At 38.4% G+C, this 14,791-nt stretch overlaps 1 protein-coding gene across 6 annotated transcripts; it reads right to left on the bottom strand.

The window, feature by feature from the left end:
* Positions 1 to 5,904: 5,904 nt before the first annotated feature.
* Positions 5,905 to 14,586, bottom strand: LOC147515928 (heparan-alpha-glucosaminide N-acetyltransferase-like protein (DUF1624)). 6 transcript variants are annotated; one of them, XM_086588668.1, is made up of 14 exons: positions 13,925 to 14,292; positions 13,749 to 13,822; positions 10,950 to 11,087; positions 10,449 to 10,530; positions 9,709 to 9,785; positions 8,337 to 8,443; positions 7,872 to 7,989; positions 7,644 to 7,760; positions 7,462 to 7,553; positions 7,260 to 7,326; positions 7,096 to 7,174; positions 6,747 to 6,838; positions 6,418 to 6,561; positions 5,905 to 6,316 (listed from the first exon to the last, which is right to left on the bottom strand). In XM_086588668.1, exons 1-14 carry the CDS (start codon positions 14,019 to 14,021, stop codon positions 6,290 to 6,292), a joined length of 1,311 nt encoding a protein of 436 aa, XP_086444794.1. In that variant the 5' UTR covers positions 14,022 to 14,292; the 3' UTR covers positions 5,905 to 6,289. The 6 variants fall into 6 exon arrangements, with proteins under 6 accessions (XP_086444794.1, XP_086444793.1, XP_086444798.1 ...); XM_086588667.1 differs by having other exon boundaries at positions 13,749 to 14,586; XM_086588672.1 differs by lacking the exons at positions 13,749 to 13,822; positions 13,925 to 14,292 and adding an exon at positions 12,799 to 12,868.
* Positions 14,587 to 14,791: the final 205 nt, after the last annotated feature.

Here is a 14,791-nt window from a genome sequence, read left to right as displayed (position 1 = left end):
CTGCCGGAGGAAAGCAATGCTCTCATTCATTGTCCCAAGCTAGCTGACCAAGTTCGTGACTTGCTCCTGTAGGCTTTCCACGCTTCGTGGGCTTGAGGGAAACTGATTTGAGGAATGTGGTTTTTCTCAAGAGATCGGACCACAAACGGCGCCAATGTAAAGGTTAAGTTTGGTCTAACCTTACAGATGTATAGATTTGGGGGAAATTAGGGGAAGATTGTGGATATGACTGAGTTCATTCTGGACGAACTGCCTACGTATCAGGTTCTCCCTGAGGAACCTGAATCAAGTCAGACGTAGTTCATGATTTGGTGTGATTAGATCTGGTGTGGTAGATAGAGAGGTCTCTTCTGGAGAGCGTAGGGGGGAGATGGAGCAAATTTGGTGATCTCTCGGAGGGAGTCAATCCAGCCCCAGCGGATGGAGTCGATTTGGGGTGAGCGGATGGAATGGATCCAGCCTCCAGCCTCCATGGATGGAGTTCCTCCAGCCCCTTTGGAAGGAGAATGGAGTCTGCTTTTATAGTCTTCTTGGTGATCCTTTGTCTTCTCTTCCACCAGGTCAAGTCGTATTGATGTGAGACTTTATAGAGCATTGATGGTGAAACATTAATGAGCGTGGCTGAATGAAGTTCTGGACTTGATGGAGACAGCTGGTTCATCTGTTACTAACTGTTACGATGGCGCATCGTGATGGCAGTTCGTGAATGAGTATTCGGGCGACCTGCTCGGCGATCTCATGGAGAGACTGTCAGTTTGCTATGAGTTCGTAATGAGGTCATCGGGAGAAGTGTTCTCTGATAAGTTGTGCTGGACACGTGTATAATATACATTGGTTGTGTATATTAGTCCCTCAGAATGAACTAGTGTTTAGAGACACCATCAAAGAGATTTACGGAGGAGCTAATCTCTCATGCTAGTGAATCCATGATTAGAGATAACTTGGTATTCACTAGGGATCAAGAAAACTGATTGGATGACTAAACTAATAGCCAATCAAATCGCGTGGTGGATTACCCCTCTCTATATCTTTCTCTCATCGTAAATCACTGTTTTAGCATCTTTAAGTTACTGTTTTCACCGCACAATATATTATTCTCATCATCTAGTTATTAATTATTTTCTATGTTTATTCATTAAGTGTTTGAGAAGCAAGAATGGAACGACCTCGTGACTCATCTATGCTATAGTTTGTGTTATGATAATAGATTAGAATTAAGTATTGATAGCATTATAAATAGTAGCAAAACTACTGTTTTTAATAAGATTAGGCACCTTTTAGCAACTCCCTATTGGACTTGCTCTCATAGAAACAAAGAGCATCATATCTCTAGGTGGTGGTAGCAATTTGACAAATTTGACAAATTGTGGTTGCAAAACAATGCCAACTTTAGGTGGTAACAAATATTGGTCGATCGCATATGATCTTGGGGCCTACACATACGCCAAATGAAGTGGCGTGTGCACTCTGGACCAATTCAAAAGGTTCGAACCAGTTTGAATGGATCCATTTGCACCATTTGTTTAGTTTTTTCCTACGCTCTAAATATATTGACTATAACAACCAAGAAGGAGAAAATAGTACCGGGGGGGGAAGACAATGGTTTTTTCAATTCGTATTTGGCTCAATATCAGCAAGTCGACTTTGAGTTTCTCTATCAACTTTACTCACTTGAGATGGGTATCGAACAAGCACCTACGACACTTGTCAAGTATCGTTTTGAACAACCAGGTATGTTTTATTTATTATAATTAGTGTTTAATTAGTTAATATATTCATTATTTATTTGTTTGTTTTAAGTTTAGTTTCATTTTGCGTACATCAGGGTACATACTGTTGACTACGAGAATTTCAAGCATATGCATGGGAGTTTTCTTCCCTCTGTTAGATGCAACTGCTTTTGATATTATTGGTATTAGGGTTTCTGGAATTAAGGTTGCATATATTAAGCCTTTGGAGAGTGATAGTGGGTTGGTTGATTAGTAGACTATTTGGCACTAGATTTTAAGGATGGTCGACTATATGTTGAAGAGTATGCGAGAACTTTTTGTATGTATTTTATGGAAAATATTTTGTTTCTTAATGGCCATTACACGATTCGTCTTGGGTATACTGTCATTTGTTGTGTTATTTAGAGGTTTCTTGCAATTGTGAAGGTGCTAGACAACCTTAGCTTGGAAGGTGCTCAAATGAATAGAACTTGTTGATACATAGAATCCAAGGCAAAGATATATACAAGAGTAAAAAATATACTTACTTACGAATTTGTAGCTCTTGTATTTAAAGGGCCTGCAAAGTATCGAGCTAGGTAGTTGATTATTTGCATTGTTGAAGTGGATATCCAGACCAATAGAATTAAGTCATGTACTTCAGAGGATTGGCGCCTTGATTAGATAATAAATTGTCACTTTCATCAAGACTACTATATGCAGAGTGGTGAGAAGTCAATTGGTAGGTTCACCCATGTTAAAAGCGCAAGTCAAGTTCGAAACCGTAATCCGAGTTTCTGCAAGTCGAGGGCATATATGGTCGAAAAGCAACGAGATGCCTCGACTAAATATAGACTAGTGGTGTTCTGAGTCGTCGAGCAGTAAATTGATTGTTCTTGCAAGATATGGACCATTGCAGAAGGCGATGATGAAGACTGATTCGGGGACGGTGTGGTCGAGTGACAAAACATCTATTTTTGAAGCGCTGGAGGTATGATTTGAGCATTTCAGAGTGTTACTGGTGGGTTTTGAAGATGGTGGCCATGGTTGGTTGTTTGGCTCGATTATGGAAGAATTCTTGTGCGAAAATGGTTTTGAATGTGTAGAATTAGTTTGCAATGGGCGCAGGCAGGTAGGTCGAAAACCCATTTGAAAGCAGGTCCTTTCAAAGTTGACGGGAGGAGACGGCATAATAGTCTTTCAAGATGAGTGTACATCGTCAAACGCTACAGGAAGCTTTTGATGTGCTCGAAAGGGCAAGTAGAACCGTCATACATCAGGAATTTTGGTTGCTAGAAGCAGTTATGTGATGGTTTCTAGAAGTGGTGCAACTATTTATTATATTTCTTTGGTGAGGGGAGAATCATTGAATTTTTGTAATGTTTGGAGGACAGGTTGAGACATGTCTTTACTGATGTGTGGTTCTGTGATGGTAGGAAGGTGTTGTGCTACTGCTGTGGTGGCAGTTTCAGTATGTGCTTGGATGTGCTGAGCAGGGTCACCATTGTTTTTTGTTTCAGAACCATTGACTGGTGGATCGAGATGTGTGGCTCTAAATGCATCGTACTGCTCCTAAAGTGATTGTAGCTGAGCTGCTAGTTCAGTGGTGATAGGTGGAAGAGGTAGATCAAAGTCCATTATGAAAACTTGAGTGGAGAAAGTTGATCACCAAATAATAGAGTTGTGTGAGTTATCAGATTTTCAAGAAATCTACCACAGACGGCGCCAAATGTAAATATATATTTTTATCCTAGGCAATTAATAGGACATTACACCAAGTGTTTATGACTTAGCTCTAATCTAGAAAGGGGAGTGTTTTGGTAGATGGTAATGGCTGCTCTTCATGAGTAAGAAGATGCCTACGTATCCAGCATCTGAGGGTGAGACTGGAATCAAACCAACGTAGTTCTGGGGTTGGCTTTTATAGGTGTTGTGAGCAATTAATTGGTAGGACACATGTGGTGGTATTGATAGGTGTGTTGTATGATGAGTTACACGTCCTCACAGGCTACACATGTGCGGTGATTCCAGGTATTATGTTGTTTGCGCTTATATAGAAAGAGTGTAGTTAAGGATGTGATGATGGCAATTATTTGAGTGTTGTAGTAGGTAAAGGCTTGATACTAATGACAGCAATGATGAGAGTGGCAGATGATGATATCACGAGATGAAGTCGAGTGACGAGTCATCGATGCTAAACTGATCTTGATCATGACGAGTGAGCGAGTGCTTGTGTTCTTCAAGTCAAGTCGAGTTGGCGGAGTTATTGTGTCTGGGATGCGTGCACATCACATGCTTGATAGGATGTCCCTTACACCTATCAGTCAGTTCAACATATTTGTCCATACTCCCCTGATGAAGTCCAACTCATGCTCTGCACGCTTCAGTTCAAGCATTCACTAGTCATACAGTTGCTTTAACTACTCATGTAAAAGTTTGTCAGTCTCATGCAGAAACCGCATTCCATATGCTTCATTTCTTGCCTACACTTTCGCCGCTTCAGCGGCATGTAGATCAAAATGAATGGTATTATTGGCGGCCTCTAGCTCCTGAACTCGATTCCTCAAATCATTGATCTCCACCTATTTCGATTGTATATCAGTATCAGATGATGCAGACACCGACGCAAAGACCTCCAGCTAGCTTAACAAAGAGCACTGCACCCGACTCATGATAACGCACAGAAGTAAAACAACAACCACAACAGCTAGCTTAACACTTGCACGATAGCTATTAGCAGCTCTCTAGCAGTCATTGACTCCACTCGCTTCTTATCAGCATCCAACAACACTGAATCCAGCATACCTTTCGCCATCGGAGCATGGTTATAAGCTTCATCAACTACGACGAACCCAACACTCAGTCCGACAATTAACATTCATAGCTTTCCCCCACATAACTCTTCTCCCTTATCTTCTCCATTTTTGACGTCGTAGCCCGATGGCTAATCACCTTGCCACCCTTCGAAGTCTGAATGCCCCTTCCGCCATCACCTTTTTTCGATGGCACAATAGCTTGTGCATTACCACAAATCTATGGCTCAAAAACATTTCATCAAACGGTCCAATACTAGTACCGCCCATGCACAACTCAACCAACGCTTTGACCACCACGTGCCCATCGCGAGCTCCACAACCGTCTCTTCAAACGAAAAAACAATCATAACCGCAGTAGTTATTGTTTCAGCCGTTCACCACTAATCCATGTATCCGCCCATCACGCAACCACAGTTTCCGAATTTCTCGCCAACACGCCCTTTTCAACGACGTACTAATGAGAGAGGGCTATGTAAGGGACATGCTATCAAGCACGTGATGTGCACGCAACCCACACACAATGACTTCGCCAGCTCAACTCAACTCCAAGAGCACAAGCACTTGCTCACTTGTCAAGATCAGTTCAGCATCGATGACTCGTCACTCGACATCATCTCGTGACATCATCACTTGCCACTCATCATTACAATTATTAGCATTAGGTTTTTACTCACTGTAACACTTAAATCATTGTCAGCATCACATCCTTAACCACACTCTTTCTATATTAGCTCAAACAACATAATATATACCTAGAACCACCGCACACGTGCAGCCTGTGAGGATGCGTCGCTCATCCTAACAGCACACATGTCCATACTACCACACATGTCCTACCAACTAATCGTTCACAACACCTATAAAAGCCAACCCCAGAACTATGTTGACTTGATTCTAGTCTTACCCCAAGGTGCTTGATACGTATACATCTTCTTACTCTTGAAGAGCAGGCATTATCATCTACCAAAACACTCCCTTTTATATATTAGAGATAAGTCATAAACACTTGATGTAATGTCATGTTAATTCCCGAGAAAAAAATAGACATTTACAAGTATTACTAGTTCTCCTATCCTATACCTTTGGTATATATGGCTCGCCAATTATACCGTCAATTGGCTAACTTTGGTTCGTGCGGGGAAGTAGTAGTGTAGTACTTGACTGTCCGGAACTCCAGACAACCACGGTAAATCAACAAAATTGCCTAGATCATACCCAGGGGGCTCGAATTCAGGTTAATCATTGAAGATGACAAACACGTTTTGCGGACTCATATTTTAATTGTTGTATTCATGGACGGAAATCGAGTGTGTAATTGAATAACGCTTTGAAATTTGCTTTTAAAAACTTGTGTTGGTCATTCCAGCTGAACACTCTCATTTTCACTCAAAATAGTTCATTAGGCCTAGATTGACAGTACAAAGCTTTACAAAAGACTGCGATTCTCCTTATATTCTGAAGAAGACATTTCATCTGAATGTAAAATCGATTATGTATAGACAAGGATCATAAGAGGGAAAGTGGGGTAGATCAACTTCCCTAAATGTACTAGATCGAGAAAACAAAACCTGCTAAACCAGTGTGTGCAAACATTGCTATTGCTTCTACGTGTAAAGACATTGGAGGGATAAGCCTTTCCTCACTTCCATTTACACCAAAAAAATATGGAAGTGTCGAGTGTCAACTGTCAAGTGTAGAAACAATGAACGACGGTGTTTTTAAGGACGATGAGCAGCCTAACCGAAAGATTTTCCCGCCAAAGGATCATGACCCAATTCCAATTAAAGTCAACTGTTAAGAACACAAAAACATAAATAAACAAATTAGGCTAAATATGTCTAAGGAGAACACGTACATCAGCAGAAAACTTTATTTGAGAATGAACAACTCACAATATTGTTTTCAGGTCTCTTCCAGTAGAATCCATGTAAGAAGAGAGGCAGTAGATTGCAGGCGGCAAGGATATAAATCATCAATGCATGCTTTCCCATCAACTCTAGAACAATAGTTGGCCGTCTATATCCCCACACATCAACCTATAAGAAGAACACAATACAAGATTTTAGCTCTAGAATATTACAGTTTCAATATACGATACAACTGTCAACTAGTTATTGTACGTCTGTAAGTATATCAAACTATGAAACAAAATGCCAAACAGGATTTATGCAATGCATAACTAAGACACATAAGTTTGCAACGTGGAATTCAAATATCTAACCAGCACATAAATTCCAGTAAAGAAAATTCCAGCTGCACCGGCTGTAACACATGTGTAACTTGAACTGTAAAGGGCCTTGTTCACATGCATTCCTGTCACATTAAGCAGATTGGTTAGTTGAAGACTAGATTTATAGTTGTTCTTGTCAGACCAACAAATTCAAAGTTTTTATTTACTGCATGCAGCACTTCTCCACCAGTCCACAACCTCCATTCGGTTTGAAGATTCTTTTTGGAACCAGTATAATAGTTCACGGTGGATAGGCATTAGTTGACACTGACCTCAGAAAATTCAAATAAAATAGAAATGAAAATAGAACGGCTTGACTTAAGAAATTTTACTAGCTTACCAGAAAAGTCTAAAATAAATCCCATGACTACAAGACAGGAGGCGGGGATCATCCAGTGCAATATTCTGTCCTTGTGTTCCTGCATGCAGTTCAGATTTAGATAAGATGTCAAACTACAATTCTTTGTCAATGAAGAAATATTTAGTTGCAGTAAGATGAATTACCTTGAAATGTACAATAACATGGCCATAATGTAACCCAATCATGCAGGTAACAACTGCCATCACTGAGCTGCACAACATGGTAAATCAAATTTACTACACATACAACATAGTGAGAAGGATTCATCACATTTACTTTTTATGTAAACCTGTGTTGGCATGAAAATGAAATTAATCCTGAAAATGCAAGAAAACCGTAACAAACCTTAAGATTCCTTCAGGTTCAAAAGCAGACTGACACCAAGAAGGAGCACCTTGTGGAAGTGGACCATAATCTGGTGACTTGATGCTACATTGCTGAAAAAGGGGGAGAAAATGGAGGTATAACATCTGACCAAAGAAAAAGAGCACAGAGCAATCAAATTCTTCCATTACTGCAATCCTAACCTTTGTCCTAGAATATATAGCCTTTTTATATAGATGTTGAACTCCCAATAATGTACGATCTATCATTCCAACAGCATTGCAAGCAGGTCCAGTGTCTCCCCTTACTCCACATTTCACCTTCAGATGGAAATAAAAATATATACAACTCATTAGCTACAGATTTCAGACAGAAGGACCTGAAGTTCTGGAAATCAAGTTTAATATTAATACGAAGAGTGTTGAACCTACAGTGAAGGTCCTTGTTGCAACAGAAGTGCCTTCACTTGGAAGTTGGTATTCCCAATCAGGGACAAACAAACCATACAATAGAGCCATGTGCACAACAGTAAGCACAAGGACCACCAACCTGAGAAAGAAAAGAGATGAGAAGGAACAAAATGACAAGTGATCAGGACCACAGGCTGAACCTGCAATAATAAGAAAACAGAAGAAGAGGACTGCAATATTCTGTCATACACAACTCTAGTATCCAAGACAAGAATCTATGAAATTCAGATTCTGATCTTAAAATGTAAAAATAATGTTTCCATGGTTAATTATTTTCCTCAAACTATCATAGCAAACTTTAATAGTTGTCAAGTAGCAAAGAAGAAAAAGGGCAACAAAGAAATAAGCAGAGAGTCTTCTCGCGATAAAAAGCATAATCATAACCAAAGAGAACAATACTGTTAAAGCAATACATGTGAACCTTACCACTGTAATTGGTACTTCTTCAGCAATGACATTTCTGATTTAACGACATCACCGCGCTTGAGCCAAATCTCACATAATGCAGCCAACAGATATGCTATTGCGATTCTCTGAAGGAAACAAATGCTTGTTCATCAATATATTTCAAAGGAAACAACACACCATACACATTAACAATATGAATTCTTTTTATCTGTAAGTCCTACACGAATATCTATTAAACTGATGTTTACATAAAGGTGACAAGTTTGGAAACATAATCTTTCTATAAATCTCTTCACAGAAGCATGGACAATACCAACATTTCACAACTCACAAGATACTGACAGTCTGGCATATCGATTCTTGTAGAAGAGTGTCAATGTCTTTTGAGTTTTCATTTAGTTATGCCCGTGTTACTCATTGTCTTATCATTATTGGCGTGTGATTAGTTGATGCCTATGTAATTTTAAAGATATACGAATAATAATATATATCTCAAGGTAATAAAGTTGCTTGTAAAATTGCACTTCAGCAACAGCAAAAGCCTGAGGTGTCTAAAAGTGACCTCCGCAACATTGCGGTATGGAGCTTCATAGACCTCAACAGAAGAAAACACTGTAAGACTCCAATGGCATTCATAGAAGCACTATGAGTGGATCAACAAGGGAACTGTTTGAAGACAGAGATCTGAAAACATGAAAATGCAAGTTATGGAGGTTCAACAAGGGACAGTAGATCCAATGCAATAATGGCCTTTGCACAAACAAGTTCTGTCCTTTATATGGAGGTTACGACGATAGAAAAACACTATGGAGATAGAAAACACAATTAACATTAAACTTCTACAGACCAAATCTGTTTCTTTGCAAGCTGTAGGGATCATTGACAACCAAGCTCAATCAATGCGAATATTTAGAAGCATGGTTTCAGCTGAAGGCCAGTCAACTTCTTTTAAGGTATAGATTTCTGTCACTCTTATAGGCAGACAAAGTAACAATGATTACTTAGAACAGATGAGTTACAATAAAGAGCACTGCATTTAATTTTTCCATCCTATTTATCACGATTTTATGCAGCTTAATTTAAGTGACGGCATTGGTGCAGTTATCTTTCAATAGATCTCTACGTTCTTTATACATGCAGTCTCATGGATTTTTGTTTCTATCAAAATTTTGCTTGCCCAATCCCACAATAAAATGGAGCTGGATGTAAATATGGTTTTGGGAACTCATTAGCTTTTTGGATATAACCCAACTCAGGTTCATATTTGGATATGCTAGAGCCTGTGATGTGTTTGTACTCGTTTTGATTTCATCCAATATTTTAACAAATGAATATAGACCCATAAAAGAATCAAACAGGGTTAAGAGGATAAGCTCTAAACAGTGCATACCTGAAGTACACCCATCCATCTGATATACTCAATATTGACTCCATAAGTTAGATCTTTGATGCCGTGAAAGTAGCCACCTAGTCAAAATGATCAAAATATTTGAAAGATGCTATAAATTACTCTAACATTTTTATTTTATTTTTTGAATGGCAAGCCTGTTTTAAATGAGATCAGTAACTCATTGATGTTGGCGGGATTAACATAAAATCCCTGAATTATTAGATATTATTGGTGTTTGTAGATTAGTTAACTAGCATCGTGTACATTTTGTTGTATACATGTATGTAGTGTGTGTACTTAAAATGACTTCTCAAACTCCCTCAACATAGAGATTTTTAATTAAGTACCATTTGCAAGTATGGATAAGAGAAGTAACTGAAATTGTTCAAGGAGGCTGGTTACGATCGAAGTAGACCTTTCTAATGTTGTAAGAACCTAGTTGGCCTCTATGGCTCTAAGTAACCGCTGAAGTTCAAAATTGTTTGAATAAAAGTAAAAATCAGGTTGCAAATCCTCCTGTACACTGCACCATAAGTACATTTTCATTTACAAAGTATGTGTTCATGACATTTTCCTAACTATAAACATGGAAATGTTAATGGATCGAGATTACAACCCCCCTCCCCCCTCCCCCCCCAAAGAAAAGTAAAGACATGCATCACAGTGCTACTTTAAACTGAAACATAAAAGAGTAATGATAGTTGTAGATACAAGTATAAGCATTGAATAAACATAAATACCTTGGAGCACCAATCCTAGCACCAGTAATTTAATTGCTCGAAGTAGAGCCGTTCTAGTTGCAACAACTTTGGATGACAATCTCTGCATGCAAAAACATACTGATCTTATCCAAAACATTGGTAAAACACTTAATCAAAATACTCTATTATAAAACAATAAGAAGCTGATGGTTTGAAGCATCTTTATTTTCTTTTTCCTATACGACATAATTCAAGAAAAGATGTTGGAAACTAATGATTTGACGCATCTCTTGCAGTATGTTGCCATAAGCTACAGACAGTATGCACTCTATTTTGAAGTTTGTAGAATACAACTAAGATTCTGTCTCTTCGTGGTTTCTTAAATAGAGAACCATATCTACAATTCAATTCAGAAAAAACATCTCAATCCAACTCCATCTATTCAATTCATCAAGTCCGCATGTCTAGTTAACAAAATTATACCTCTAGTGTTTTGGAAGATAAGTGACTCAAAAAGTAATATACTTCAGAAAGACTGACCTTGTAAGCAAGTGCTAGTGCAACTCCGACAATGAACAAGAAAAATGGCATGACAAAATCTGCTAACGTAACACCATCCCATGGAGAGTGATTTATTGGCGGAAACACACCTCCAACATCATCAACAAGTATCATCAACTGCAACAACAAAAAATATTTTAGAAAAAAGCATATTAAATAACACGCTGTATGTATTTCTGAAAAACTCAGCCTCCGATAAATAGCATTCACTTGGTGATACAATTTTCCTTGAGTTGGTCTCGAAAAGTGCCACAAAAGTTGATAGTCTCACGGTTTAAAGTTGGCTATTAAATTTCCAAGTGAAAGTTACAGTTCAAACACGGTAGTAAGGTTTTCCAGAGCTACCACCCCTCGGGAAGCTTGGGTCCTGAGTGACCTCGTGTGCGCGAGCATAATCTTATTTCTCATCACATGATTCATTCAATAAGACGAAAAATAGAAAAAAAAAAAAATAACAGAGATTGGATAGGGGTGCGGTCGTGTGGGTTTTTCCTTTCCTCAAAAAGGTCATTGTCATGTGAATAACACTTTTCCCAGTTCCAAACTTCCAATATGTTTTTCTTCACTCTGTCTATGAGGTTGTCCGTATTTAAAATCACACCCTCAACTCAAGGCCCTGATAAAAAGAGTCTATACGACGTCATTATCCTTGGAAACTCCTTACAAAATATCAAGTACACATGTCATATATGTGGTCTTACACTCTTACCTTTCTTGTTAAGTTTCAAGTTTTTTAATCTTCAAAAGAAAATTCGCAAGGCTAAAGGATTTGGTGGTGCTACTTGTTAGGTGTACTTTTTTTCTTTTTTTTTCGATAATCTAGGTGTACTTCACGTCTTCACCACATGACCACAATGTCATTTTATTTTGCTTAGAAATCTAGGAACATAGAATCATGTATCGGTTGAGTACTAGAAAAAAGTATAACAGTACTAGAAAAGGTACTATTATCTAACATAAAAAAACCTAAAAAAGAGACGCCAAGTCAACAACAGATAGAGCAAAGAAGCAAATAATGACACAAAGACGTGTATAGCTTATACTAATCTATTAAGTCTATTGTCGACAGTGGATAGTGAAGACGGTGCCATTTTGAGATCATGACCACCAATAATAACAGACGAATTTGAGTTCGTCTACCCGGGGATGTCCTCATAGGGACGCCATCCGAGACCGTTGGATCCGAAATCCAACGGTCCGAAAATCAAAAATATATTCACATTCTCTCTCTTCCTTTTTGTTTTTGATTTTCAGACCGTTGGATTTCGGATCCAACGGTCTCGGAACCCGCATCCCTATAGGGATATTCTCATGGTAGCCCAAATCATATAATAAACAGATATTGGATCAGTGTAACAAACAAACAAGAATTACCGAAGGAAAAAAAAATGAAATGATTGGTTTTTAATTTAATGCTCTGATACCAAATGAAATTTCATTATTGCTAATAAAGAAAAAAGTTGGAAGAGAAGAGAGTTTGACTTAGTTGATCTTCGATCACTTCCCACTTTTCTTATATAAAAAAATAGTCTACTTACAATATAAAAAGTCTAAAATGATCTAGTAGTAAAAACCCCATAATCCCTAAAAACTGAGGGACCCACTCAGCAGATGGCTATGTGCCCCAACTATCACCCGTTCACAAACACTCTAATAGTACCCATTACCTAATGTATAAAAAGAGACAACAACAGATAGAGCATTATAGTCTATTGTCGACAGTGGTAGTGGATAGTGGAGACGGAGTCCATTTTGAGATACTATCATGCCAGCCAAACAAATAGAGCGCCTTCACTTAATAACTCAATAATATCAGTATATTACCTACCCCATGACAATGATGATATCAGTATATCACCACAGACCACGCTTCTTACGGCTTTTACTTATTACAGTTGCATACAACTCAACAGAAACGCCATCATTAACTGAATTCAAAAACCCCATCTATGCATCATCTTAGTCTATTCACACAATCAATAAAAAATGGCGCAGCCCTCATAGCATTAAAAACCACATAAACACATCGTAAGCTGGGCGGCCAGGGTAGGTAATATGTGACCAGACCACTATAGTATTAGCAGGTGTGCCTCGTCCATCTTTCACTTCCTGGTTATTTGAGTGCACCGTGCACCTAAGATCCCCACTTTCATAAAAGCAAATATTTGGAGGGATCTATATTCCTTTTTTTATCTCATCCAAATTTACGGCGTCCTAGATTCTGCTAGTGGCACATGACATACAAGAGGAACAACTTATTCAACACTTCTATAAACGGTCAGGTCAGGTCAAGTCAATGATTTCGCATATTTAATTTTCCTGGGGTACTACTGTACGAGTGGGCATATAGAAGCCAAATCCTACAATTCTATTTGTGAAAGGTTCAGAATAGATTTAAGTTTGAGGTGCTACATTCTCTATCTTCTTTTTCTTTTACTAAAATAGTGGTTGGTTTTGGTTAGGTTGAACGGTTATCCGACCGTATGGGTAACCAATGGTTATGAATAAAGAGCATCTTATGTACCACGGCATGTCGGCATTTGGCATATTTTGTCGTGGAGTAAAGCCAAAGAACTAACTTTCAACCTTTTTTTGTCCCTCTGCTTTTTTTCAAAGAAACAAGAAATGTATGAAACCGATTAAAAATAGACTCACTTCGATCTTGCATCACACTCAAAGCACATTCATCCTTTAAAAGAAAAACAATAACTCACAAAATAATGCAACGTGAAATAATATGCCAAAAACCAATTGATTGGACTAGATTAGAGATCTTACGGCAACAGTGAGTCCTCGGAAAACGTCAAGAGAAGCAAGACGACGCGTTGAAGGCGCGGCATCTTGTGACCCCCCTACATTCAGGATTACATTATTGGTTTTCTGGCCGTCTCCAGAAGTAACAACTTCAACAGATGAATTCAAGTGAAAACGAATATGGTTAGTAGTAGAGTAACCTTCCTCCATATTCACAATCTTCTTTTCACCATATGCATCTTCCATTGCGTTGTTGATGTTGGTATCTTCTCCTTCAACAAGTTCATACACTCCCATAATAACAGAAAATAAATACTAACAATGTATCGAAATTCTGATGGGATCTCCTGCCTGCATTAATGGATGGGATCTATATATTGGTTTGTTGCAGGGGAGGAGATCAGGCCACCTAAAAAAAAGTGTTGGCCGAGAACGGTGTTCTTGTTTTTTTTTTTTTTCTTTTGTTGGTGATAGAAGAAAGGAGAGTCTGTGAGAATCCCCCTTCTTCTTCTTCGTTATTTTCTCTCAATGGACTCTTGATAACAATATATATAGTACAGTTAAAGTCATTACAGGACCCCGTATGACCCGCGAAACATAAGGTTCTTAATCTTTTTATCTTTTCATCTTTTTATCTCTCACTTATTGGAATTAGATTCTATTCGGATTATTATCTACTCCGTACAATAAAAACTTGGGTTATGTGTCGTTATGTACTAATGTTTACGCGTGGAAGAGAAGTGTCGAAGTGAGAACGTTTTTTCCTTGGCTTAGAGTAAAGTAAGTTTATTAATTATGGTTGCAGCCTTGCATTATGGCAGTTATAGCCGGTCATGTGATGATTAGAATAAAAACTAAGATTATGAAAGATTTTTTGTCTTCTTTTATTAAGGATTACGTTACGTACTCAGGAGTTCCTTAAAGACGTACGTCCAAGTCTTTATCAATGCCCAACCACCTGGTGGCTGTGGTGTATTTTCCTTCTTGTACCTCGCGGCTGCAGTGTATTTTCCTTGTTGTTTTAACTTTTAAGTACCTTTGTTCAGAACTTCAGATTATCAATGCTA

The sequence above is a fragment of the Coptis chinensis genome, chromosome 2 (assembly GCF_015680905.1).
Source record: "Coptis chinensis isolate HL-2020 chromosome 2, ASM1568090v1, whole genome shotgun sequence".
In the NCBI taxonomy this organism is placed as follows: domain Eukaryota; kingdom Viridiplantae; phylum Streptophyta; class Magnoliopsida; order Ranunculales; family Ranunculaceae; genus Coptis; species Coptis chinensis.
Note: the sequence above shows the minus strand (reverse complement) of the source record. Positions and strands in the feature narration are given on the sequence as shown.

Excerpts from the sequence above, each read along its gene's own strand:
- LOC147515928 (XM_086588667.1), bottom strand. The coding sequence starts at position 14,021 with ATGGGAGTGTATGAACTTGTTGAAGGAGAAGATACCAACATCAACAAC. Across the intron at positions 7,761-7,871 it reads TTGCAACAAGGACCTTCACT|GTGAAATGTGGAGTAAGGGG; the intron begins GTAGGTTCAACA and ends TTCCATCTGAAG. Across the intron at positions 6,562-6,746 it reads TTACTGGAATTTATGTGCTG|GTTGATGTGTGGGGATATAG; the intron begins GTTAGATATTTG and ends TTCTTCTTATAG.